We start from the raw sequence: 26,351 nt of genomic DNA on the forward strand, positions 1-26,351 counted from the left end.
AGCTTGGTGTCGGACGTAAATTGTTCATATTGGATGTAAACTATTGCTCTTAAATGTAAATACATAACAATGATTAGAGTTATAAATATGTAAATTATAGGTTACATATACTGAAATAAAATTTACCAAGTAAATTCAAAAGTAGGGTTGATTGGGGGAAGTGGGACATTGGGGTAAGTGGGTCACCCCACAAAAACTGAAATATCCATATGGTTTTTATACTTTTTTACATTGATCATGCCATGGTTCATCATAGTGATTAGTTTTGCATATATTTGGGTTAAGTGGAATTTTTTTCTAGGTCAGAGATCTCAGTCAAAAAAAAAAAAAAAATCTGAACAATATTTTTTGGCGAGTTTAAGCAGCATTTTTCAGACGTGTTTCCCGGTTAGCATTTATTTTTTATGATCATTAAACATTCATGTACAGTTTAACTTAAAGTGCATACTGCAGTCAGAATTTTTGAGTAAAATATTATTACAAATTGTTTTAGAGGAGGGGCCCCACTTATCCCGTAAAATTTTGCTATAAGACGTCCCCACATTATGGGGTAAGTAGCCCCCCCCCCCTAACAGTGAGGATTTGAAAATCAAAAGCAACTTGGATGAAATATTTGTATTAGTGAAATACAAGACAACTGTGATGACTTAGTAGGAATTGATAGTTCAGCTACAAAAGCTGGTGATTAGTTAATTGTGAAACTTACATGAAAGAAAACCATCAAGATTTATATGGGTTGAATGTTGATAATGGTTCTTTCTTAGCCAACTTTGCATAAACGCAGTCATTTAGTGGTTCTAATTTCTTTTTACACTTATAGTTTTAGCAAATTTGCCAAAATTGATATCTTAATCAACTGTATTATGTTCATTCAACACAACTTTTCTCAAAAGGGGTCCTACTTACCCCTATCAATCCTTATATACATTAAATTCACTAAGTTGTTTTTTATGCATGTTTCACTTTAACTTTGAAATTAAAAGCAAAAAAAGGAGAAACACAGTTGAAAACATATGTTACTTAAAGGAATGTAAGATGTCGGACGTAAATGGTGTCGGACGTAAAAAAATTTTTACGTCCGACACCTAAATTTTAGTAAAAAACATTCACTTGTTACAAAATGAAAATAGGTTACATCAAAGAGATTGAAATTCTTACTCTGTACCCTTTAAAAATACATGTATGTAGCTTTAAAATTATTGGCTCAGCATAATTAACTGCAAATTTTGGTGTCGGACGTAAAACACTTAATGTACCCCAGAAGAATTCTTTTACAAATCAAAATTAATTATGTTTTGACACATTTTTGCAACACCACCAGCAACACTCGGTATCTTTAAATGGTTATTCATCTCAATTCATAATATTAGCATGTATTTTTTTGGAAAAAACAGAATTTCTTCGAAAGTCCCCAAATATGGTTTGAAAATACTCAAGATGTTGACCTTGGTTTAACCTGATGTAACTCATTTATAACTGAAGTGATCAAATTTTAGACAGACATTTCAAAATATACAACTCTTTACCTTTAAAATGACACCTCATTTGTTTACAGATTTTAATTTTGAAAATTTGATCATCTGGTTGACCTTATCATGGAACTGCCCTGTAGCAGATACACTGCAACTAAAATTTGTTTGAATGCATGGCACTTTTTAAGATCTTTGATATAATATAAGAATTTTAAGCATATTTTTTTACACATTACGTCATTTGCTCTCATTATACTTGTTAAGGCTTTCTTAATAAAGTATGACGACTAAAAATGCCTTGATAATGACGTTTTTCCAGAAAAAAAGGGAAATTCATAAAAATTTCTCTTTTACAAAAATGAAGAAAATTCACAAAAACATTTTACTTTTACACAAAATGCGGACACAAAAAATAAAACCTGGATCGACCCCTGATATGACAAACTTAAGCAGAAAAGTAAAATTTAACAAAAACTTCACGTCAAAATGATGGGTTTTTGAAAGCAACAACGCTAAGGTTAATGAAACAATTAAGCACGATCACTAGAACAATTGATATTGCTGCCAAATATCAACCCTCCCAATTTCCTAAGTATATTTCTTAAATACATCGAACATCAATGCAACAAATCATAAAGACGTATTATATGAAATAGTCAAGGTGCTTAATATTCGACTAGGCCTACTCATTAGCAATTAAAACAGTGGCATAGCTAACGTTTCTTTTGGACTAATTATAATGTAATTGTGTAAAATAACTGTGAAAATATCATTCACGTATATATTTATGCTAACTACAACATGGATTATAGAATCCTCATGCGAATAGACCAGGTTATGCAGCAATCAAGTGTGTGACACTACTAATTACATCCGACTAACAAATTTTATATGAATTTTATTTCTTTATTCTGTGTTGTAAATGAGTTGTTTCTGAAACATTCATATGCGAAAATCATAGTGCACTAAATGTAAACTCGGTTACAAAATCGTACACGATTGTCAACTAGACAGGTTTATGTGCGATTAAGAATTTAAAAAAAAAAAAAAAAATTTAAACCGCCCGTTGTGAATTAGAAATATGGATAAACGTGAAACGGTTGTTAGAATAATATATGTTAGGAAGTTTTTAGTATAGCTGTCCATCAAAGGGTTCCGTGTATGGGGTAGTTTCCGTCAAGCAGAGCTCCGATTCGCCGAACATGGAACGTCACCATAGCACATTCAGCTGCGAGGGTTAGGATCAGTGCTCGCGCAACCGCCATAGTAAAAATCGCCACGGGACGTAGAATAGCTCTAGCTGCTGGCGCCACATTAGCGATGAGCCGAGTCTTACTAGGCTTCTCTTACCTAGCGGTGCTTATGATACCACGAGATAAGAAAAGAGAGGGATCACTTACCTCTAATATGATTCCTTATTCTTGGACAATGATGATTTCCAAAAAAGCCAGCGTCGATGACGGGAGACAAAAATGTCGGAAAAGCCAAACGAAGGTCAGGTAACAATCGCGATGTTTTGTGTCTCCGCTTGTTTTTCTCCCCGAACTCGAGCTGCTACCGCCAGCTCGATTATGCACTGGGGACTAATTACACAAGAGTCTTCCGATCGAGTTGGCGATATTCCTGTGAATTGATCGGCGATTTTAAAAACCACATAATCCTTTGCTTTTGTTGTGGATACCTCAGTACTAGTACTGGTATTCAGGACTAGTTTTCTAATAGAATATCCGAAATTGTTTACTTCCGTATCAGCTGACTTCGGCCCTCTCGTCACATCAGACTAACTCAAACAATTTTATACAACATGGCGTTCCCTCTTTCTCCCTCTCTCTCTTTACTTCGTCTCGTCACACACACACTCGACTCGGTGTGCACGGGGTTTTCGCTAAAAGTAGCACGGGCGAAGTAAACAATTGTTTATTGTAAACATCTTTGCTTTCGATGATTGGATGAAGTGCGGGGGGGTTATGTTCTATGGGATTCCAGTTTCGGAGTAGCGCCGGTGTAATCAAAGTATGCAGCAGCGGCTGTGTAGTACTGTTGGCATGGTAACCGGCGGATCGCGGTGGAATCGGTGGTCCGCAGACATTCGGAGAGGTATATACACCGATGGTGTGAGTGTGAGGCCATTTGGTAGCGACTGATTAATGACAAAGACGTCATTCAGCGCGTCTTGGCTCCCCCCAGGGGTGTTGCTGTGTGTCTCTCTGCGCGCCCGTACCTTGCGCCTTCAAAAAAAAAGGGGGGGGGGAGGAATAAGAGCAGTTTTGGACCGAGGAGGAATTCGCGCTTATTAGACGATTCCTGTTTCTGCAATTTCTTTCTTTCTTTTTTTTCTCGATTTTTAATGGAAAGTCTTTCTCCGTTCTTCCCACGCGCGGTCGAAATCGACTGTTTTCTGAAACAGGGCTTTGCATGCTCGATAAAAATTTCAAGCTTTGTATAATGCGCCGATTGTACAAGTTAAACTGCGGGTGCGTCTTATTGTACTTCAATAAGGGTTCGCCCTTTTTAATGACTTAATTATTATTATTATTATTATTTTGAAACAAAAGTATCAACTGCCTTTGGATGCGTTTTTGAACTTGAAGAACATCTTACGTGTAAAATTTGCAAATGATTATATCATGTGGTTCGTACTTGCTTAAGAATTATGAGTCAAGGATTCAAGATGAATAATTTTGATTGTGGAAAAAAGTACAGAAATGTGCCGATATATCCAGATTCTGCACATTTGTTTTAACTTTTTTCCCACCTCTCTACATCTTTTAGCATAAAGCCTTATTTGTTTATACTCAAAATAGTTTAACTTAGTACAGGGGCAAGGTGCTCCCTATTTAAAAACTTTTTCACCCCCCCCCCCCCTCCTCTTTTTGTCACAAAGTATTATCATACTTCCCCTGAGGCGCCCCTATAATAATTTCTTGGGAATAGCCAAGCAGGGGCGTGCACAGAAATTATTTTTGAATCTATCGCCAAACTGACACTGGATGCAGTATCTTGTTAGACGAAATTTCAAAAGTAAATCATTTTCTTAAAGATGCAATTTCAGACTATCTTTGTTTGTAAAACATTAGGGAAAGGGTGGGAATTTGCACACCCTCCTCTGAAGTTTTTCGAAATAGAAGCAAAAAAAAAACGCATGTGTGGGTGTCAGGGGCGCTCCGAACTCAGATATTTGGAAGAGGGAATTAAAGTTCTCGATTTGCCGAATGAAATTCCAATTTTACTCACTATTATATAGAATATATACTCACAAGGTGGTGAAAAACAACGAAATATTATTTTCCAGTCGCTAGTGTGCAAAAGTGGCGATTGACAAAAACTTATAAAAATTAAAAATTTTAAAAACCCCCGACTGGGTCGCAAATGTAGCCTTTGAAAAGCCTTATGCTATTAAAAATCAATTACAAGTATTTTACTAACCCTTGACACACAAAGGAAGGGGGTTATAAGTTTGATGTATCTGTGTGTCTGTCTGTGGCACTTTAGCGCCTAAACGGATGGGCCGATTTTGAAAAAAAAAATTTTTTTGTTCGAAAGGAGAGTTGATCGAGAGTGTTCTTAGCTAGGTTACATGTTTGGATGACATTAATTAACGAAGATATTAATTAAAAATCTCTAAAAGGTTTTTCACGATTTTTGCACTGAAAACATAGTTAAAATTTTTTAATTTAATACCAAACTAAAGAGAACTTTTCTCCGCGTCTGATTGAATGTGTTTGGAACTTCCATGTTTCATAGAATTGGAATTACAACGTTTTCTTAAAGCAGATTTTAATAACGGCTAATCCTTTATTCACGCGATTGATAACCGAATTCATTGTTAGCCAACAAGAAATTAAAAGCAATGATTTAAAATTTTTATCTGTTGCCAGTTTCTATTTAATAGCAAGTAAAATACTTGACATTGCTTTTTAATAATATAAGGCTTTTAAAAGGATTTTCAATTTTCCCTCTTAATTCTACAGTTGCGACTAAGTCGGGGGTAGAGCCGCTATATAGATAGGCCGAAGCATCAGCTCAAGGCTTAGCCGTAGTTAAAATCTGTTTAAAAAGCGTTATAATTCGAATTTTATATAGCATGGAAGTTCCAAACACATTCTATCAGACGCAGGAAAAAATACTCTTTATTTTGGTGCTAAATTAAAAAGAATTAATTATATTTTCACTGCAAAAATCCTCTTAGAAGTTTTTGATGAATACCTTCGTTAATTAATGTCATCCAAAGACGCAACCAAGGTAAGAACACTCGATCAACTCTCCTTTCGAACAAAAATTTTTTCTTCAAAATCGGTCCATCCGTTTAGGCGCCGGAGCAGGGCCGGATTACTACATAGGCAGTGTAGGCAGTTGCCAAGAGGCCCCGAGGCTCTGAGGGGGGCCCCGGAAAAATCTTAAAGTTGAAAATATGTAAGAAAAAAGTTCTTTTCGACAAAAAAAGAAGGAAAAAGTAAAAAAATAAAAAGACGGGGGGGGGGGGGGGGGGCCTCCCTTCCTTTTTTTTCTCTCTATCTCATCTTTTACTGCTGTCAAACAGGAGATTTTTCATGCATGTGGGATCCGGGGCACAGACAACAGCTATGGGGTCACTACCAAAAGGTTTCGCTATTCATTTTTCAAAGGTCATGGAGACCATGGCCTTTTATTTTAGCTGCTAAAGGGCTGACAGTGGCAGATTTTCCATATCTCAAACGTCGCATGAGGGAGGGCCCCCACAGCATAAGGACCCCAAGAAGGAAATAAAATTTAACATGAAAAATATATTTACGTTAGACAAGTTAGACCAAAAAAGTGAGTAGATACGTCATTGTGGCCCAATGACATCCAGAGACCATTAAAAGTTGGCTAACGATAAACTACATAACTCAGTGGCGTGCCTACGTTCCCCAAGACACCGTACCACGGGGGGGGGGAGAGTCAGGAGGAACCCAAAAATTGTTGAGCTTCCTTGTTTTCATTCAATTTTAAAAAAAATTCCAAAAATCAAACTTTGTTTTAAACTCTAATATTTTTTCTGGGGCCCCTACAGCCCAAAAACTTATTGACCAAGGGCCTCGATTACGATATTGGGGCGCTATGTCAAACACCTTTTCGGTACCCTCTTGTAGTCAAACATTAAAATTTTTTCTATTTGCTAGATTAGTTTTAGCCAATTAGGGCCCCCAAATAGCAGGGGCTTTGCTACGGCTTAGTAGGCCTATTCAGTAAACAGGCCCTAAGTAGAGAGAAGAGAAGAGGGCCCGCGGTCACTCTTTCCATGTGCGAAAACCAAACCTTGGCTCGGGGATTTCCTTAGGTCACCTGCCATGGAGAGAAGTGAAAATCCTGAAAGAAAAGGAAAAAGTCCTGGTTGTACCGGAGCCCGGAAAAAGCAGCCAAGAGAAGTTTCTTTGGTGGACCTGGATTGGGGAAGGGGGGGGGGGGTCGGAATTGGAAAGGGCCCCAAAAATTTTTTAGCTTTGTTTTCAATTTTATTAAATTTTTCCGTAAATCAAACTTAGTTTCAAATGCTTATATTAGTTCTGGGATTCCTAGAGCCCAAGAACCTTAATCAAGGGCCCCCAATTAAGATATCGCGGGCCCTAGGCTTAACAATTTTCGGGGCCCCCTTGTAGCTAAACATTGTTTTTTTTCCATTTGCCAAAACAGTTTTAGCCATTTGGGGGTCTCAAATAGCAGAGGCCGAGCTGTCTAATTTTCCTATTAAGTAAACAGGCCCTGAGTGGAGAGAAGGGAGGCCTACTGCCATACTTCCGTACGAGAAAACCAAACCTTGGCTCATTGCAAGAAAGTATCATATTGCACTCCCTAAACCACCTGACACGGGGAGAAGAGAAAATCCCTGAAAGAAAGGGAAAATCCGGAAAAGGAGTAGGATCTGGAATGGGGGATACAGTTATCAGCAGTATGCTCCAGTTTCCTACTCGTTACACATTATTAAGAGAAATGTCACAAAAAGCAGAGATTTATGTTCGCGGAAATTTGTTAAAGACCTGATTAATAACGAGTGATAGGGTTCCAAACTTAGCAAATTTCATAAATTTATAGTGATTGTCAAACTTTCATGCATGGGAGGGGAAGGGATCGAGAATTTTTCAGTAACGCTATTTTTCTTACGTCTCTGATCGTCATAATAAAATATAACGAATTCTAACGAATAAGTTTCTATTTTAAAACCTGAGCGCGTTGTGTGTGTCCCTTTTTAAGCACTTGCGGAAATTCGAAGCGGTTTTTTTTTTTTTTTTGGAAGAACACTTCATGAGATAATGTACTCTGGTCCACTTATTATTTACACCCTTTCTCTATAGGAGCTTATGGTTAGACGTCTGCAAACCATTTCTTTTCTTTTTTTCATTTTTGCACCACTTTTTCCCAGAATGAAAGGTGGTGGTTTTTAGAAGAGAGGTTTCACTCTGACGAATTCCTGGTCCTCTTCAGTTTTTATATGTGCATGGTAACCTAACTTTAAAGTGGAATTCTTGTATAAAGCTGGTTTTCGAGTTGATATTTTATACTAGTATTGACGTGTTTATTTTTTTGCTCTACAAATGAAGCATTAAAGCACAACGATATTGAAATACTTTTCTAAGAATCATGGAGTTTCCTATGAGAAAGGTAAGAAAACAATTATGGGCTGATAAAAAAAAGGGCAAGAATTCGTTTTATGTACCATTCATTTCTGCTGCAGGCATATTAGTTGTAACAAGATATTAATTTTTTTACCGAAATTAACTTAATTAGCTATCAGAGGTGGGTAGATATAGTTTTCGGGAGGGTCATGAAAAAATCAAAAGTGTCCGCTCCCCCATATAATGTTTTGTTAAATAGTTTTTGTGAGGTTCCTTTAAAATGTTTTAAAAGAAGTCTTAAAGCAGATTAATCTACTTAAAGTACATAATTCTTATGTTCTAATTTACTTCAAATGTGGTGGTAAAATATTTTAGCATTTTAAGTCACTTAAATCTTAAATAATTTCACCAAAATGGTATAATAATGCTCTGTATTACTTTGAAAGATTGTAATTAAAACAAGAGGGTGTTAAAACAGAAAAATCAATTTTTCTATTAACGAAGTATTAATGAAGGAATCGTGACAATTTGTACCTTTGAATTCCAAATTTGAGAGCTTTATGTATTTTTTTGCACTGACCTCTGACTGCAATATTGCCCTCAAAACAAAATCAAAGGGACTTTATTGAAATATATGTTTTATGTGTGTGTGTTTTTCGACATGAAAAAGTCAAATGAAATGCTTGGAGACATACATACAAAATGAAGATTTATAGACTAAAAACATTTAACTGATGTTTTTCGAGTTTTATTGATGTCAACCCATAGTAAAATATTTATGTACACTGCATGTTTTTATGGAAATGTAATGTCATACAAATTACTACTTTAGTAGGATTGTGGAACAATGTACTGGAAGGGACTATAATGAGTAAGGGGGTAGATAGCTTTAAAATGGAAATTAATCTTCCTTGGGGACTAATAAATTGACTAGGTACAGCCTTGCTGGGTTCAGAATCTGTTGCTGATCATCACATTTGTATTTGTATTACAAGAACAGATTTAACTTCATGTCAACATTTCCTTTATTAATATCTAGTAGTCCCCTCCCCCCCCCCCCCATTTTAAATATGATTTTTAATGTTTTGGGACTCCAACCTTTAAAAACTTTTTATTTCTGCTTTTTAATTGTATAAATGCATTTATTATGGGCAATAAACTTCCACATTACAGATAAATATCTTAAAATGTACAGCTGATGTGTTTGTTTTCATAAATGCTATTACATGCATCATAAGTTATTAACACTCATTTGATTTATATGCATACTTACATAAACTGTAACTGATATTTTCAATATAAAATATTTTTCAATTAACTGTGTTTATATATATATTTATGTATGCTATTTTTAAATTAAAATATTGCTTGAATAGGAAGAATCTATATTGAAAACTTATTATTTTCAATACTATATTTATATACTATATTTATCATTTTCAATCTTCAAACTTTTAACTAAAACCTTTCAATTTACCGAAAAAGTGGACGAAATGGACAAAATGACATTTTGTCCGGAACGTTTTTTTCCAGGTTTTTTCTGGCGGTTTTTTCCGGGGTGGATAAAATTGGACAACCCTGCTAACAATAGGGGAATTAGACGCCTTTTCCATGCTTTTTTTCACAGCTGAAACCAAATAAGCAAGTTTGCGCAATAAAGCTAGCGTAAAATAGACGACAAAAAAAAAAAAAAAACATTTCAGTTTTTGCCTTTCAACCACTCACAGTAGTATTCGCGACAAAAGAAAAAATTCCCCTAAATCCTAAACAATTCGTGAACCTCAAGCTCAGAATGGTATGCCCTGATTCCTAATGCATACAATATTTACCTTCCTTATTTCTGTATCTCAGAGCCAGAACAACGTAATAAGTCACATAATCGCTGCTTTAGATGAGAGAGGGAAAACTTTTGTCTGGCGCATGCAAAAGATGGGACGCGCCCTCTTTTTTTAACGCGGGTAAATAATTACAAAGATTTTTTTTTTTTAATTGCGTTCATGGCTCGCAGTGGAATAAGATTCTACATACAATGCACTAAAATAGAAGAAAATCGCAATTTTTGGACTTACGTCAAAAGTGAAAAGTAGTTAAATGATCATAGGTAAAAACGGAAGCAAAACAAAACTTTCACTTATGATTTAATTGTATTTTAACAAATAAAAGAGAAAAAATTTAAAATATTACTAATTATTTTAGGAATTCAATTTTGAAAAATTACTAGAGAAAAGCCCCCTCCTCCCTACCTCTAACATCTTCGGGAACAGATTTTTTTTTTTTTTTTTTAATTTGGGTCTTTTCAATGGTTTTTATATTAAGGTCATTCCGACGAAAATGGTACATTTCATGTCCGGCACTTTTGGATTTTTTACAGAAAATTTGATAGCTAATATGAATTAATCATATTTTTTTCTTTATTCTTCATGCAATTTTGTATCATGAGGTATTTTTTGTTTTTAATATTTTGATTTAGGAATTTAAAAAAAAATTATGTTAGTCAAAAAGGCAAACTCTTGGTGTCCCAGTTTCAAAACAGTGACAGTTAAAAAGTGATTTAAGTAATTGCTTAGATGCAATAACAAAAAAAAAAAATTCCAACTATATAGCAACACCTTTATTGTAACAATTTAAACAATAAATTTAAAAAAAAAAAAAAAAATATTTTAAAGAAAATGCAGGGAATTTACAATTGTGTCTACAGTTTACAAATTTTGAAATGTCCACTCTGTTACAGTCATTAAAGAATAAAAAAATATTTTTACAAAAAAATCTAGCAATATTTTTAGATGACCAGATGGTAAAAACTCCATATTTAGCTAACCTTAGTGGATTCAACAGTCAACAAGCAAGGTAAGATTCATTCTTTGTCTCTGATACTAAATTTGAGTAACAAAATGTCCACTATGTTACATTAATTTTACTAATTAAAATTTAAAAAAATCTAAGTTTCATATTAAGTAGTAATTTTAGAGTTACTCTTTGCTTCTGTATAACTATTTTAACTGTTACTTTATATTTAGGTTTAGAAAAAAAATTTTAACTAATTATTTGTCCACTCTTGTTTACTATCACTTGTTTACTATTACCACAATATTTATGGTAATAGTAAACAAGTCCCATATGCTATGGTGTTGTTCAAAAAGCTTAGCTTAACAAATTTATACAAAAATTGAATTAAATACAAAATTTTAAAACATGAAACATTGTCTATTTTCTCTGCTTAAATATAGAGATTACTTCTATCTTCAATAATAGTGTGCACTCTGTTACAGGTATGTTCATTCTGTTACAGGAATACTTTAATTGATTTGATTGTATTTTTTTAAATATGTAATTTAAAGGTTAATTTGCATAGAACTACACAATTACTAACTAGAATAATCCAACTTCAATCTTTTTTCAAGTTTGTTTCATATAATAATCTAACTTTTGCAAATGATTTTTTAAAATTTTGTATTTTTGAGTAAGATAATTAGCAATTAAACTTAAATGTGCCTTTTACAATGACATTTTAAGCATTTGTATGAAAGATATGTTCCATTTGTTTGCATTAAATAAAAAAAATATAAAAAATAATTGAAAATTTTGAAATTGTTATTGTTTTTTAAAGTGTAACAGAGTGGACAAAATCTTTCATTTCTGATGAAAGAACTGAGAAAATTGGATATTAATACAAAGATGAGCTAATTAATTTTTATAGTTCAGATAAATTAAACCCTTTTGCCATTATTTGACATTAATTTGTGTTGGATTAGATGAATTTGAAAAAAAAAGTTTTGAGAACTGAAATGTACCATGTTCATCGGAATGACCCGTTAATATTTGAAGAGTTTTTACGGGAGGGGGGGGTGGAGAGGGGTAGGGAGAGCTTCCTTATAGCTTTCAAAAATTTTACACTGTCTTCAGAAAGTTTTGCTTGAGTCTACTATCACATCTGTGGACCATGCCTTTTCCACGGATATTTTGTCACCCGTCAATTAAACTGCTATTACAAATCGGTGGAAGATTAAAAATAAATAAATAAATAAACTCACCCCCCCCCCCCCCAAAAAAATAAATAAAATCCCGCGGGTTTTTTTTTTTTTTTTTTTTTTTTTTTTTTTTGCTGCAATGGGGAAGACATGTTGTTTTCCTCGCATTGACACTGCGCTGGCAAAGAAACAAGTTGTACAGAAACTTTTTACTTCCCGCTTAATGAATTCTCTTATCAATGCTAGACCTTTTATACATTCTGTACATCTTATGTAATTAAAAACTGAGCGTATGTACCTATGTATGTATGTACGTATGTATGTATGTCCGAGCTTCTTCTCTCGAACGACAGTGAACTGACCATCGAACCAGGTATCGATGGATTCGTAATCTTCCCGTCTTCATGTTTGGCTATTTAACATTACCCTCCGATAATAAAAGCGGATATTTGCGGAGATATCAATTAAAAACTATATATTAATTAGGACACTTGGATTTCGACATAAAATCCCTAATTTACGAAGGCTTCCTTCCATTCAAAGTTTTATTCAGTGCTTCAACTCAACTTTCCATAACAATGCTTTCATTAAAATTTGTAGCGTGAAAAAAATCAGTGAAAAGCAAGATCTGTTGCCTTTTTTTTCTCTCGAATATGAAGAAACAAAATTTGGGTTTTGTTTTAAGGCTTTTCCTGTAATTAGGGGATTTAAAATGTTTCCTTTTTAGTTATTTTTCCTCAATCTGCCTCAAAATTATATATATATATATATATATATATATATATATATATATATATATATATATATATATATATATATATATATATATATATAGCCGTCTTGAGGTTGCGTCCATATCCTACACACACACAAACACATACACACACAAATGCATACAGACACATAAACACCCACACACACAAACACACATACACACATTCCTACATACACACACACACACACACACACACACTCGTGATTGCGAAAAACATAATTTGAATTCAAGCTGTCAAAATTCAAATTAATTATTTTTTTTTGAGCAATTACGATTGCTTATTCCTCTCATTTGACCGTCCTTGACGTTGTGGTTCCTTTTTCAGCTTGGACCAAGGGCCTCTGCAGCACCAACGCCCACCGTCCTCTGCAGGCGGCGCGGCTGCTCCGGTCCTGAGCTATCCGCTTCTCCTGGTCGGAGGCGTCCATGTCCTACACACAGGCACGCTCACACACTCACACACACACGACTTCACACACATACACTTACACGCACTTACACACACACAACTATGCCCACGTAACCGCCCAGGAGGAGAGGCAGGCTTGGGGGGACAGGAGCTGTTTCTAGAAACAATAACTCCAATGAGTAGGGTCCTGTCGCAGTTTGTGATTGCGAAAAGCATAATTTGAATTCAAATTTTCCAAATTCAATTTTTTTTTTTTTTTTTTTTGTTCATGCCTGATTGTTGAACACGCGTCACTGGACATAACTTTTATTTTCAAGGTGGACCGTGTGAAGCCGGGTCGCGCAGCTATTACTGTTTATTTTGAGTTCTTAAGATTTTTGAGTTAAAGAAGCTACTACTTACGATTACGTAACGTTGGATAAGAAAGTCAAAAAATATGTTCCGATATTCCTCTTTTACACATACGTATTATAACCAAGCATTTGTACATATTCTCATCTGTAAATGTACATTCAAATTCATTTGTCTGTTTTCAGTATTTACGAGTCTCAACACTTATATTGCAACGCATTTCCGCCAAGGTAGGAAGTAATAATTTTATATTATAAAACATGGCTTTTCTTAAGTTCTAAAGAGGTATATTGCAAAGCGTTTTCGCCAAGACAGATAGTCACTTTGTCGCCAAAATGATAGATTTTGCTGAAAACAAATGCATGGGTCTGGTACAAACTGTTTTTTTTTTTACCCTAAAAGGATTAATTTATTGTCTTGCATGCAACAGCTGCAATATAATTTAGGATTGAATCGCAGCCGTTTTGAAAAATGTAAATCGCGTTCAAAAAAAAAAAAAAAAAAGCTGCAAAGTTTGTCTTGCACCAGATTCCCAGATTCAGTTACTGACGGAAATAACTTTAAAAGACCTGAACAGGCCTATTGTTTAAGCGCTTTAAAGAAGGGAAGGTCTTCAGATTACGCTTATATTACACTTAAAAAAAACATACACGTATTTACACACACACACACACACACACACACACACACATATATATATATATATATATATATATATATAAAATCATTGCTCTTGATTCGCCAACTCAAGTCTCAAATATCGAAATACATTCCCAAACTTTGAAAAGAAAAAAAAAACTGTTTGGTAAAGATTTTTTAAAACTTTCGATGAATTTCAAAAGCTGCAAAAAGACAAGCTTAAAACTTTCGATGAAATGTACAGTAATCTGGTAACTAAATAAAAAAAGCCATTAAATTGAACCTGCCCCCCCCCCCCCCCAATTACTGTCAAAGAATGATTTATTTCTCGCCAGGAACGGCCAAATATGTGCAGAACGTTTTCTTAAAATGTACTATCTTCTATTCGGAATTAAAAATAATATCTTATGAATTAGATTGAGCAAACATTTTACGCAGTTTCATAAACTTGGCCATTCTCTGGCAAATGTATGGTCCTTTTGCGATAAATAATGGATTTTGATTTATTACTTTACATTTTAACGCTGCTTTCAATTGCAAAAATAAAAAAGGAAATTAAATAAAATGATTTTTAGAACTTATTTGATGGGCAGTGTTACGATAACGTGGTTGTGACGATTGTTCAAAAATCTTGGCACTACAGCCATTACAAAAGTTGCATTAAAATGTAAAAAAAATCATTAAATACTATAAAGTATTGAAGTTAAGATTTATCCGCCAAATTAGTAAAACAACACGCTCAAATAGCATTAAAGCTACTATTAATATGTAAATTAATCCGCCAAATCCATTTTTTTTAAATCTCCAGTCTCGCCAGGCGACTACGTTAGTGCATTGGCGGATTATTTTTTATGAAACGTTTAATTTTAGTTTTTCCTTTTTGTGTGTGTGTTTTTAAGGATTAATGATGCTAATTAGGATTTTGTGGAATTAATGTCCATATTTTAATGGCAACAATGGAGAATAATGTTTTTTTTAAATTCGTTTTTTATGCTATCTGACCTTTTACTGATGAAGATTTTTGGAGGTCGATGTTATTTGAAAACGTTGATATCATTATTCTAATAGAAACTTTAAGAAATGTTTCCCTTTCTGAAATGTGAAGTCTTTTGTATTATTGTCCTCATTGAAACAAGAACTTTAAAAAAAAATGTTGTGCTTACTCTGATTTTAATGGTATATTTTTACTCTGAACTTTTTGGTATTTCAAACAGGACCGTTGACACATTCAATAAGTTACCGCCCTATAGCCAGGGCTAAGGTAGAAATACATGAAATGCACCGCTAGCTCAGTCATTCCAGCCGAGGACAGCAATTTTGTGCTTATTAGCACTCGTCAAACCGGCAAAGGAAGTGACTGAGCTGGAGGTGGAAAACCTCTTAAGGAAGCCAAGAGAACCAAACAAACTGGTAGCTAATATGGAATTAGCACAGACCAGACGAGTGACCGAAGCAGTGGTTCGGTTCAACTCGAAGATTGAAGGCAAGGCGTGGTATATTCAGTAAGTTACCGCCCTATAGCCAGGGCTAAGGCAGAAATACATGAAATACACCGCCAGCTCAGTCATCCCAGCCGAGGACTGCAGTTTCGCGCTTGTTAACACTCGTCAGCCAGGCATATCTATTAGCTACCAGTTTGTTTGGCTCTCTTGGCTTCCTCAAGAGGTTTTCCACCTCCAGTCAGTCACTTCCATTTCAATTCCATTCCGAGCTGAGCGTCCGAACCAGTTAGACGTGTTTCTTTCTCCCTGCTCCGTGGTGCTATGTCAAAGCACAACTCACGGAAGAAGTCGAGCGCCCCCGGGGATAACGGCGTAGAGGCCCTTCTCAGGGCCGGCGGGGTTTCCCCCGTCATCGAAACCGTCCCCCAGGCCAGCGCTTCGTCTTCTCCTGTTTCAACCGCTTCTACGATCTCCTCCTCCCGGAAGGCTCGCAGCGATGTTTCGATAAATGGGATCTCCCCGGCGTTCAAGAAAACACTCAGCCGCTACGAGTACGACTTCAAGGCTACCCGTGCAAAAATAGAAGAGGCAACGGACCTACCTACGATCAGAGGAATCAACAACTATCTTACAAAAATGCAAATGGAACTCCACAAGACGGACGGTGACAACTTGTCAAAGGAAGAAATGCAAATTTCTATGAACATCACTCGTCTCTATCAACTTACCCATAACAAACTTGAAAGTCTGCTCCAGAACATGGAAATATCATCGTGCAGCGACACCGACGACGAGGTAACCAGCCCATCAAAATTCAAGAGAGTAAAAAGGGCAAGTCCAGCCAAGCAGACCCCACCCAAATCAGATGAGGCGACGATCCCTACCAGCAACAAGTTCTCCCCTCTTGCCCCAGCAGAAGTGGAGTCTATGACACATGAAACGTCCGCTCCTAGTTTGGTTGACGTCCCGAAAATCGACAAGTCCTCCACCACCAAACCGAAGACGCGACCCCCTCCACCCATCACCGTAGCGAATCCTCCAGATCCCACCCAGCTCCTGGACATTCTTAACAAGATGTGTGCGGGGAAAATCCAAGGTAAACTGTCAGGCGAAGACCTACACATCTTCCCCTCGCTGGCAGATGACGTTGATCTCATCGAGAGTTATCTCCAGGACCACAGGCATCAGTTTCATAGCCGTGTCCAAGCCAGCAAAAGACCGCTGAAAGCCGTCATCCGGGGGCTGCCCCTGAACTACCCCACCGATGACATCCTCCAAGACCTGAAAGGCTACGGCTTCAATGTCACCAAGGTCATAAGGATGCAGACCGGCCCTGACAAAAGACCCCTACCACTCTTCCTTGCCGTGCTGATCAAGGATGACACTGCTGAAGATGTTTTTGCCATCAGCAACATAGGACACCTGCGAATCACGGTCGAGCGACTCAAGCCCAAGGCCACCCCTGTACAGTGCTTCCGATGCCAGCGTTTTGGACATACCGCCTCAAAGTGTTTTCGTGCCCCCCGATGTTTAAAATGCGCCCAGGAGCATCGTTCCTTTGAATGCAGCAAAGACAAGTCCACTCCCGCCTGCTGCGCCCTCTGCGGTGGAGCCCATACAGCCAACGCTCCCATCTGCCCTGCACGTCCCAAGCCCCGACAGCCGTCCCCCCCACGGACGTTTCCGGCTCAACAGGACAACGCCTGGACCAGTAGGAACTCCAGAGCTGCTCCCAAGAAAACGACGGACTTCATCCCGAGACCGGTTGCCCTTCAGCAACGGACCACCCCAGGACAAGACCCCATGATGTCGCTCCTTTTCCAGATCCTAAATCAACTCCAAGCCCAGCAAAGGACGATCGAAGCCCTTGTAAGCGGCCTCGCAGCCCCAGCGCGGCCATGAGCTTCTCCTCCCCCCCCCTTTCTTTTTCTTTAGGTGTGCTTCGGCACAATTCTCTACTCATCTTCTACTTCACTTCAGGTAAAAGGGGGTTCTCCCCCTCCGCCTGTTAAATATTACAAGGCTAGGCTAGGCTCAGTCACTTCCTATGCCGGTCTGATGAATGCTAATAAGCACAAAATTGCTGTCCTCGGCTGGAATGACTGAGCTGACGGTGTATTTCATGTAGGACCGTCGACGTTATTTAGAAACATTTGATTTCCTTCTGATGGGGATTTTAAAGATTTGATGTTCTCACTAAAGGGACAGTATTAAAAAATATATTGATTTTTTAATACTGTCCCTTTACTAGTTTGTACTGACTGTTGACCCTATTTTGGGACGATTACCATTTTAGACGTATTTCTCCTTATTTATTCAGGAGGGACATACGTCACCTGAGCTCCGTTCCTTTCTCCAGCAAGAAGCATATGCAATAATTTAGATAGCCGGCGTAGCGCTGGACACCATTTGACGGGGGTCGGGATTATAAGGGAAATGTTTGACTTTATTTAAGAATAGCTGACCTCATTTGAATGGAGTTTTTAAGAATTACCCTTACTAACTTCTTTACTACTATACGTTTTCCTGATTTATATTGTGTAATTTTTAGGGTGTCTCTCCAGTTTCGCCGACATTTCATTTACCCTCCCCCCCAGGTTTTCAGTTTTAATCGAACTTTTAATATATTAAGGGTGGGGGGGGGGGAGAGAAGGAAATTTGAAATGTCGGCGAAACTGGGGACAAACCAATTTTTTGTAATTATTTGACCCCTGCCTGTGCTGACCATTAACCTGAACCGATTGAAAAAATCTACATCAACGTAAGCGAAGCCGCGGGTAAAAGCTAGTATGGATATAAAAATTGTGAACCAACCTCCTCTTCGAAAAATTCTGGTCGTGCCACGATTTTGAAAATGTCATTCCAGCATTTTACTAATATTGCAAAATGATAGGGTACAGTCCCCATATTTCGTCCCCCATAAGCTTTTTGGTCTCTAATTAATAGGGCACAACCGATGGCAATTTTTGACCGATACCGATTGTTGGGGGCCGATGGTTCGATCGGCCGATGGGCAATTGTTTTTTGCTTCAAAAGGCCGATGGCTGATGGCACCTTCCTAATAACGACCGAAATATAGGTTTCAAAGCATTTTTCAAAGAACAAAGAAGTATTCAGTATGTTATAGAAACCGATGGCAAATCATGTTTAAAAAAATAAATAAATATGATAGCTAGGTATAGGAACATGGCATTTCTCATTCTTTTATGAAAATATTATGTCGAAAACCACAACCAAATAGAGAAAAATGTATAGGCTGCAGAAATATGTTTCTAACATAAAATAGAAAGACAGAGGAATTTAAAGAATTGTAATGAAAAGTTACAGCAGTACACTAGTAGTTAAATGATCAGAGAAAGATAAAAACAGAAGCAAAACAAAACTTTTTTATTTAATTGTATTTTAACAAACAAAGGGATAAAAATTTAAAATATTACTAATTATTTTAGGAGTTCAATTTAAAACAATTACTGAATTACCCCCCCCCCCCCCACCTATAACATCTTCGGACAGTCTAAAATTGCGATTAGACGATTCCATTTTGAAAGATTGCTACAGGAGAATCATTGAACGCAATCCCTTTCTTTAACGTTGCCAAAATAGCTTACAATCGTATTTTTAAAAGTTTTTGTTTCGAAAATATTCCTGTGGAGTGTTACTAATACCGTCGAAGATTCTCTAAAGTTGTGTTTTTGGAACTTTAATTACCGAAAATTGCTCCGGACGGGTCCCTGAACCCCACATTAATTTTTTTTTTTTTTGAGCAATCACGATTGCTTATTGTTCTCACTTGACCGTCCTTGACGTTGTGGTTCCTTTTTCAGCTTGGACAGGGGCCTCTGCAGCTCCACCGTCCGCCGTCCTCCAGGCGCGGCTGTCCCCCGGTCCTGAACTATCCGCTTCTCCTGGTCAGAGGCGTACATGTCCTACACACACGCGCGCTCAAACACACACGCACACACACACACACACACATACATACACACACACGTTCATACACACAATCCTTTACACACATACACATACACGCTCATACACACAAACCTTTACACACAAACACACACGCCTACGTGCATACACACCCGTCTACGCACGCACGCGCGCCTACACATACACACACAACTATACATACGTAACCACCCAGGAGGAGGGGTAGGCTTGGGGAGGGCAGGAGCTGTTTCTAGAAACAATAGCCCCCAATGAGTAGGCAACTCGTTATTGCGAAACACATAATTTGAATTCAAAATTTCAGAATTCAAGTTATTATTATTTTTTTTTATTTCTTCTGTCGAAGGATCCTTTAACTCCCTCCCCCTATCACTAACATCATCAAATATCGCGTAACATTTCGTATTTGGAATTTTATTATCGGAAAATTGTCGCAGAGGAGTGCCAAAATCCTCTCTCTCTTATCCTAACGCTTCCAAAGATGGTTTGCAAACGTGTTTTATAGACAAACTGGAAATACAACTCCAATTCAAAATAATAGAATATCAGAACTGTTTGAACAAAACTTGTCCCTGAGTCGGGAAAAATGAACGCATGCAAATTAAAAAGACTAAAACTCGTTATTCATGAATGGGTAAGTTAATTTCTGCTTTAGCTCTGGCTAATGGGCGGTAATTTACTGAATATACCTTGCCTCGCGTTCAATCTTCGAGTTGAACCAAACCATTGCTTCGGTCACTCGTCGGGTCTGCTAATTCTATATAAGCTATTTCGTTATAGGCACGTTACTTGACTTGGTGAGTTTTCTCTCTACCTTGGCGAAAACTGAAATAAATTACACTTACATCATCTTCGGCGAAAATTAAAAGGTAAAGCTTGCATCGTCATTCTCATGTTATGATTGCTCCTTTTTCTAATTTTAAAAATTTACACACTTTCAATTTCTATTTATGACTCGGTTAACTTATTCAGCTGATTATGTCACATAATGATGGAGAACTTAAATCGATTTGGCGAAATATTTTAACGAGGTTTCGGATGTTATTTTAAAAGCTCGTTTTTTATTTGGCGAATTATTTTACTTCGTAGCACATATATAACATATTGTTTCGACAAATAAATAAATTAGATCATCGAAAAGCATTCAAAGTTTTATTACATAATCCTCCCATTAAGTGAAACGAGACACGAAACGACATTAAAAGTAACGACATTTCAGTAAAATGTAGAATAATCCGCTAAACAAACTATGTTTGACAATAAAAAAAAGCTTCATTTTATTGAAACCAAAAAACAAAATACGGGGGCAACAAATAAAATGAAAAAAAAAATAATAATAATTTGAATTTTGTCATCTTGAATTCAAATTATGTTTTTCGCAATCACGAGTGTGTGTTTGTGTGTGTGGGGGGGGGGGTATGTGTATGTGTGTAGGCATGTGTGTTTGTGTCTGTGTGCAGTCATGAGTGTGTGGGTAGTTGTGTGTATGAGTGTTTGTGTGCGTGGGGGCGGGGTATGTGCATGTGTGTGTGTGTGTGTAAGCATATGTGTTTGTGTCTGTGTGCAGGCATGAATGTGTGGGCAGTTGTGTGTATTTGTGTGTATGTCAGGTGTCTGTATGCATGCGTATGTGTTTGTGTAGGGGTATGTGTGTATATGGTGGTGTTTGTGTATGTGTGTGTATGTGTTTGTGTGTACGTGTATGTATGCGTGTGTGTGTAGGATATGGACGCAACCTGAAGACGGTTTTCGCTAGAGGAGCAGCATCGTGAGGCCGGCCGACGCGACGGGTGGTGCTGGCAGAGGGTGGCGCCGTGCCGGTGTGAAAAATGATAGCACGCCAAAAACAGTCAAATGAAAGCAATAAGCAATCGTGATTGCTCAATAATCGCCAAGATTTGAAATGCATCGTGACGCACATATACATGTGTAATCCTTTGGCGTCACAAAATTTGACAGCATTATATTTCTTGCCATTTAATATTCACATTTAAATCATGGGGGAATTATCTCCTCGCGGAACATGTGAAATTGGCGAAAACTTTTTCTATTGCTAAAATTGCTGCCGCCAATGTTTGTTCTTCTGATACTTTGATGGAACTTTTACTGCTTTTTAATTAATTGATACATTTATTTGGCGAATCATTTTGCACTTTAATTGATCTTTGTCTGGATTCCAGAAACGTTGTTGCTTCCTAAGAATGTTTAGTTTTGATTTGGCGGATTACTAAATATCTTAATTTAATTTTCCAATAATTTTTTTTTCATTCTGTCATTTTTTTATGCTACTTAATGGCTTTTTTTTTTTTTTAATTTTATCTTTAACAAATAATTTAAAATTTTGTGGAACTTTTCATGTTTTTTTGGGGCATAATTAATTTATGTGGCGATGTTTCTCCCCTTTAAATTTCCTCACAATCCGAAAAATATTTAAATACCGTTTACCTTTTTAACAGGTTTGTTTTTATTTTTTTAGCTGTTATTATTATTTTTATTTATTTATTTTTTCAACAAGCAAAAGTTTTGTTCTAAAAAAAAAAAACTAGAATGAATTTTTATTATTATTTTTTTAAAGTCTGGAATGTAGGTTTACAAAAATCTTGAAATGAAAAGCTGCCATCTTTTCCTTTTTTGAAATTTTTATTGGCATGTTTTTCTTGGTGAGCTAATTCATTATTGTTTCAATGTACTTTTAAATGATTTAAATTTCTTGTTCGTTAACATACAACGTACTCCTTAATGATATAAATTGTAATGTAATTGATATAAATTGATCGATACTAACGATCAGTTTAAGGGCAAAATTTTTATTTGATATTGTTTTCTATATAATTTTCTTTAAAATAATTGTATCTCTATGCATTTTTTGTGCATTTTATTAGTTCTTATTGTGAAAAAAATAAAGATATCAAATTGAGCTATTCACCATTTTCAGAATATGTCTTTAAAATAACTAATTTTGAATTAAACATTAAAGTAAGAAAAAAGATTACTAAAACTTTTTGAATGTTTCCATAAATATATTTATCAACTAAATAAAATATCTGGCGTTGCCTGGGTCAGTAATAATTATGAGAAAAAATCGCTACTTTCATTTGTTTTCTGTTTTAACTGATAAATATATTTATCAGTTAAACTAACTGATAAATATATTAACTGATAAATATATTTATCAGTTGTGCTTGATGAAGCATATGTAATTAACTTTTGCATAATAAAACTTAAAAAAAATATTTTTTCTTGATGCAAATTATTGAGCACAGTTCATATGTTTAATATTGACATTTGTTGTAACTACAGACTCGGCTTTTGTTTTTAAACACAATTTATTTCACAGCACAGGAAAGAAAGTTTGATGAAGATATTTACAGTGATGAAGATGACTCATTTTGATCATATGATCCGTACATCTTAAAGATGAATATATAACACAACTCTTTTCTTAACGTATGCGTAACGTAATTCTACAAGAACGCTAATAATTTTTTGTTACCATTTTTCAAAACCAAAATGGGTTGCCAGATCTCAAGTTTGAATAGGATACAACGAAAACAAGAAATACAAAATTTGTTTGGAGTGACAACATCCTCCCACCTTTTGTATTGTGCACATATCGGCTAAACCAATACAAAATGAAAACCAGAAATTATAGTATAATGCAATAGACATGAAATTTCAATACTTATGAAAACATTTGACTAATAACTACTAATGAATATAATATCTAATACTAAACTACTTAGATATAACTATAATAATGAGATAAATTAAAATTTAAGTCTTTAGTCCAGTCCATAAGTCCAGGCGTTTCACAGGAACAACTCGTCGACCAAACCGCGTTTGTTTCACAGCCTGTAATTTTTCTTGAGGGAATGCTTCAGATTGACAGCATTTTTCATTTGAAGCAACAGGTACTCCAATAGCATCATCAATAATATCAGAAGCACCTTCCACATTTTCGGGCATATCTTTGGAGATATCAGGAGAACTAATTTCCAAAGGATAGACTCTTTGAACTGGACGGATGATTTCTCCATTAGCCACACGTAATCTAACTACTCGTTCGATGTTATCCTTACCTTGATATAGTTTGATGACACGTCCTAAAGGCCAATTTAAACGTTTTGTGTTTTCTGAGCCAATGAGAACAATATCACCTGGCGACAGGTTCTGTCGTTTGGTAGATAAATGAGGATTCCGTATAAGTTCTGCTAAATACTCCTTTTGGAATCGTTGACGTAGCTGATAACGTAGATTCTGCAGGTATCGAATGCGATTACGTAGATGTCTGGTATCTACGATGTCCAAATCCACAGTTTCATTTCCTTTTATGTCTTGTATAAAGTCAGAAGGTTTGATAACCCTCAACTCATTCGGATCATCATAAACATATGTGAGAGGACGTCCATTAACTATGCTTTCACATTCACATAGTAAAGTCACCATTTCCTCGTAAGTGACAGAAGCACGACTTAATACTTTTCTCAAAAGTTCTTTAACGGTGCGGATCATTCTTTCCCACCAACCTCCATACCATGGTGCTGTAGGGGGATTGAAGTGCCATTCAATCTGTTGGATAGCACATTCAGATGTTATTTCTTGCCAGTTGAGGGAGCTGAGAGCTCTAGTTGTTCCCAAAAAATTAGTTCCGTTATCAGTGTACATAATAGAACTACGTCCTCTTCTAGCAAAAAATCGTCTCATGGCTTGCATAAATGCTTCAGTAGACAGAGATGTCACCAACTCTAAGTGAATAGCACGATATACTGCGCACGTAAAAAGCACTATCCAAGCCTTTTGCCTTCCTTTCAAATAAACAGGACCTGCCAGATCAGCCCCAGTCACTTGAAATGCAGCTACACGATTGATCCTATCAATAGGAAGAGGAGCAGGAACAACTGGTACTACAGGTTTTGATGTATACCTCTTACATGTCATACACTTCTGTAAAACTTCTCTAACAACTTTCCGTCCCCGAGGAATCCAAAATCGGTCACGTAGATGAGACAAGGTAGTTTGTACGCCTGCATGGTGAAGTGACTTATGAGTATATTCTATGAGTCTTCTGACAATTGGATGATCTGGCAAAACTATGGGTCGTACAAAATCTTCTGGATCTTGCCCTAGGATTAGCCTTGATCGAACTTTCAATATTTCATTTTCTTCGTAAAACGGAATTGTCTGAGAGTACTTCTCCCTAATGTCAGTTGGCCATTCTGATTGTATTATTCGTATCAGAGTTTCCTCACCCCTTCGAATTTCTTCGTATGACAGCTCCTTGGTCAACTTGGAAGAATTCACTTTGATATTCTGGCAAAATCTCAATACCCAGGCTGTCAAGCGGATGATCCTTGGATAACTGGAAAAGTATAAAAATCTATTTCCAAAATGCTCCTTTGCTTCAATATTTAGATTAACAGCTACTGACTTCCGTCGTTCTAACATCGCTTCGTCAGGAAGAATGATCTCAGTGTAAGGCCAAAATTCTGGACGTTCATAAAGCCACTTTGGACCCTCCCACCATTGACTCCGTAAAAGTTCAGACCAATCACATGAGCGGGGAGGTAAGTCTGCTGGGTTGACATCTCCAGGGACAAATCTCCAATCTTCTATGTTTGTAAGTTCTCGTATTTCTTTCACTCTGTTACCTACAAACGTATTCCAGGGTTCTGTTTTAGTAATCCATCCCAGAACTATCATGGAATCTGTCCAAAAATACGTCTTTAAAGGCAAATTAAATGTTTCTAATATTGTTGAAGCAATTCTAGCTCCAATAGCGGCTCCTAAAAACTCCAATCGTGGAATTGTTGGTCTCTGAAGAGGAGCTACTCTAGCCTTTGCTGAAACTAATGAGACTCTCACTTCCTCCTCTTCTCCACATCGTAGAAAGGCACAGCAGGCATACCCATGAGCCGATGCATCTGTAAATATGTGTAAACTGGCCCTTTCGAAAGTTCCATGCAATATCCTACGAGGGATCCTACATTTCTGGATAAGATCTAAATGCTTTGCCCATCGTTGATAGCGTAACTGCATTTCGGAAGGCAACTGTTCGTCCCAGTCCAACTTATTGCGCCAAGCCTCTTGGAGTAACAATTTTGGTAACAGTGTCGCAGGAGATGCGAAACCCACAGGATCGTATATGCCGTTAACAACGGAAAGTAATTTTCTCTTGGATACAACTTCAACGGAACTTATATCAGGACCAACACAGTACAGCTCATCAGTCTTTGTATCCCACTCGAGACCAAGAACATTTTGACGTTCCTGGTTCTGATCTCCACTGTGAGCCCAACATCTTAATTCAAACGAAGCAGCATTCATTATCTTCATCGTCTCAGTCTTGAACTCCACCAACTCTTCTTGGTCCTCAACGCTGGTAGTCAAATTGTCTACATAGAAACCCTTTTTAAGTTTCTCGACAATCGGCTGAAGAGATTCAAGTTGGTATTCCTTTGAATTAAGGTGGTGACGAATACTAGCATTCAAGAGAAATGGACTCGAAGTCACTCCAAAGACTACTCGACAATGCCTCCAGAATTCTAATTTTGATCGATCTTTGAAATTCCACCACAAGAATCTTAAAAAATCACGATCCTCCGGTTTGACACTCAATTGTAAGAAAGCCTTTTTTTATATCAGCAATCACTCCTATAGAACCAGTGCGAAATCTCAACAGAAGTGGGGGAATCTGTTCCGAAAGACTAGGTCCAACACTCAAGCATTCGTTTAGAGAAGCATAACCTGGTCGTTTAAAGGAGGCATCGAAGACTGG

General features: G+C 36.6%; 1 protein-coding gene across 2 annotated transcripts in view; it reads left to right on the plus strand.

The window, feature by feature from the left end:
• Positions 1–2,775: 2,775 nt before the first annotated feature.
• Positions 2,776–26,351, plus strand: part of LOC129226092 (N-lysine methyltransferase KMT5A-A-like) — a 114,375-nt gene continuing 90,799 nt past the window's right edge. Inside the window, exon 1 of one of the 2 annotated variants that reach the window (XM_054860683.1) lies at positions 2,776–2,971. In XM_054860683.1, coding sequence (XP_054716658.1) covers positions 2,929–2,971 — 43 coding nt within the window. In that variant the 5' untranslated portion in view covers positions 2,776–2,928. The remainder of the gene's footprint in view (positions 2,972–26,351) is intronic. The other variant, XM_054860684.1, reaches the window with a different exon arrangement.

Source organism: Uloborus diversus, chromosome 7, assembly GCF_026930045.1.
Source record: "Uloborus diversus isolate 005 chromosome 7, Udiv.v.3.1, whole genome shotgun sequence".
NCBI lineage: Eukaryota > Metazoa > Arthropoda > Arachnida > Araneae > Uloboridae > Uloborus > Uloborus diversus.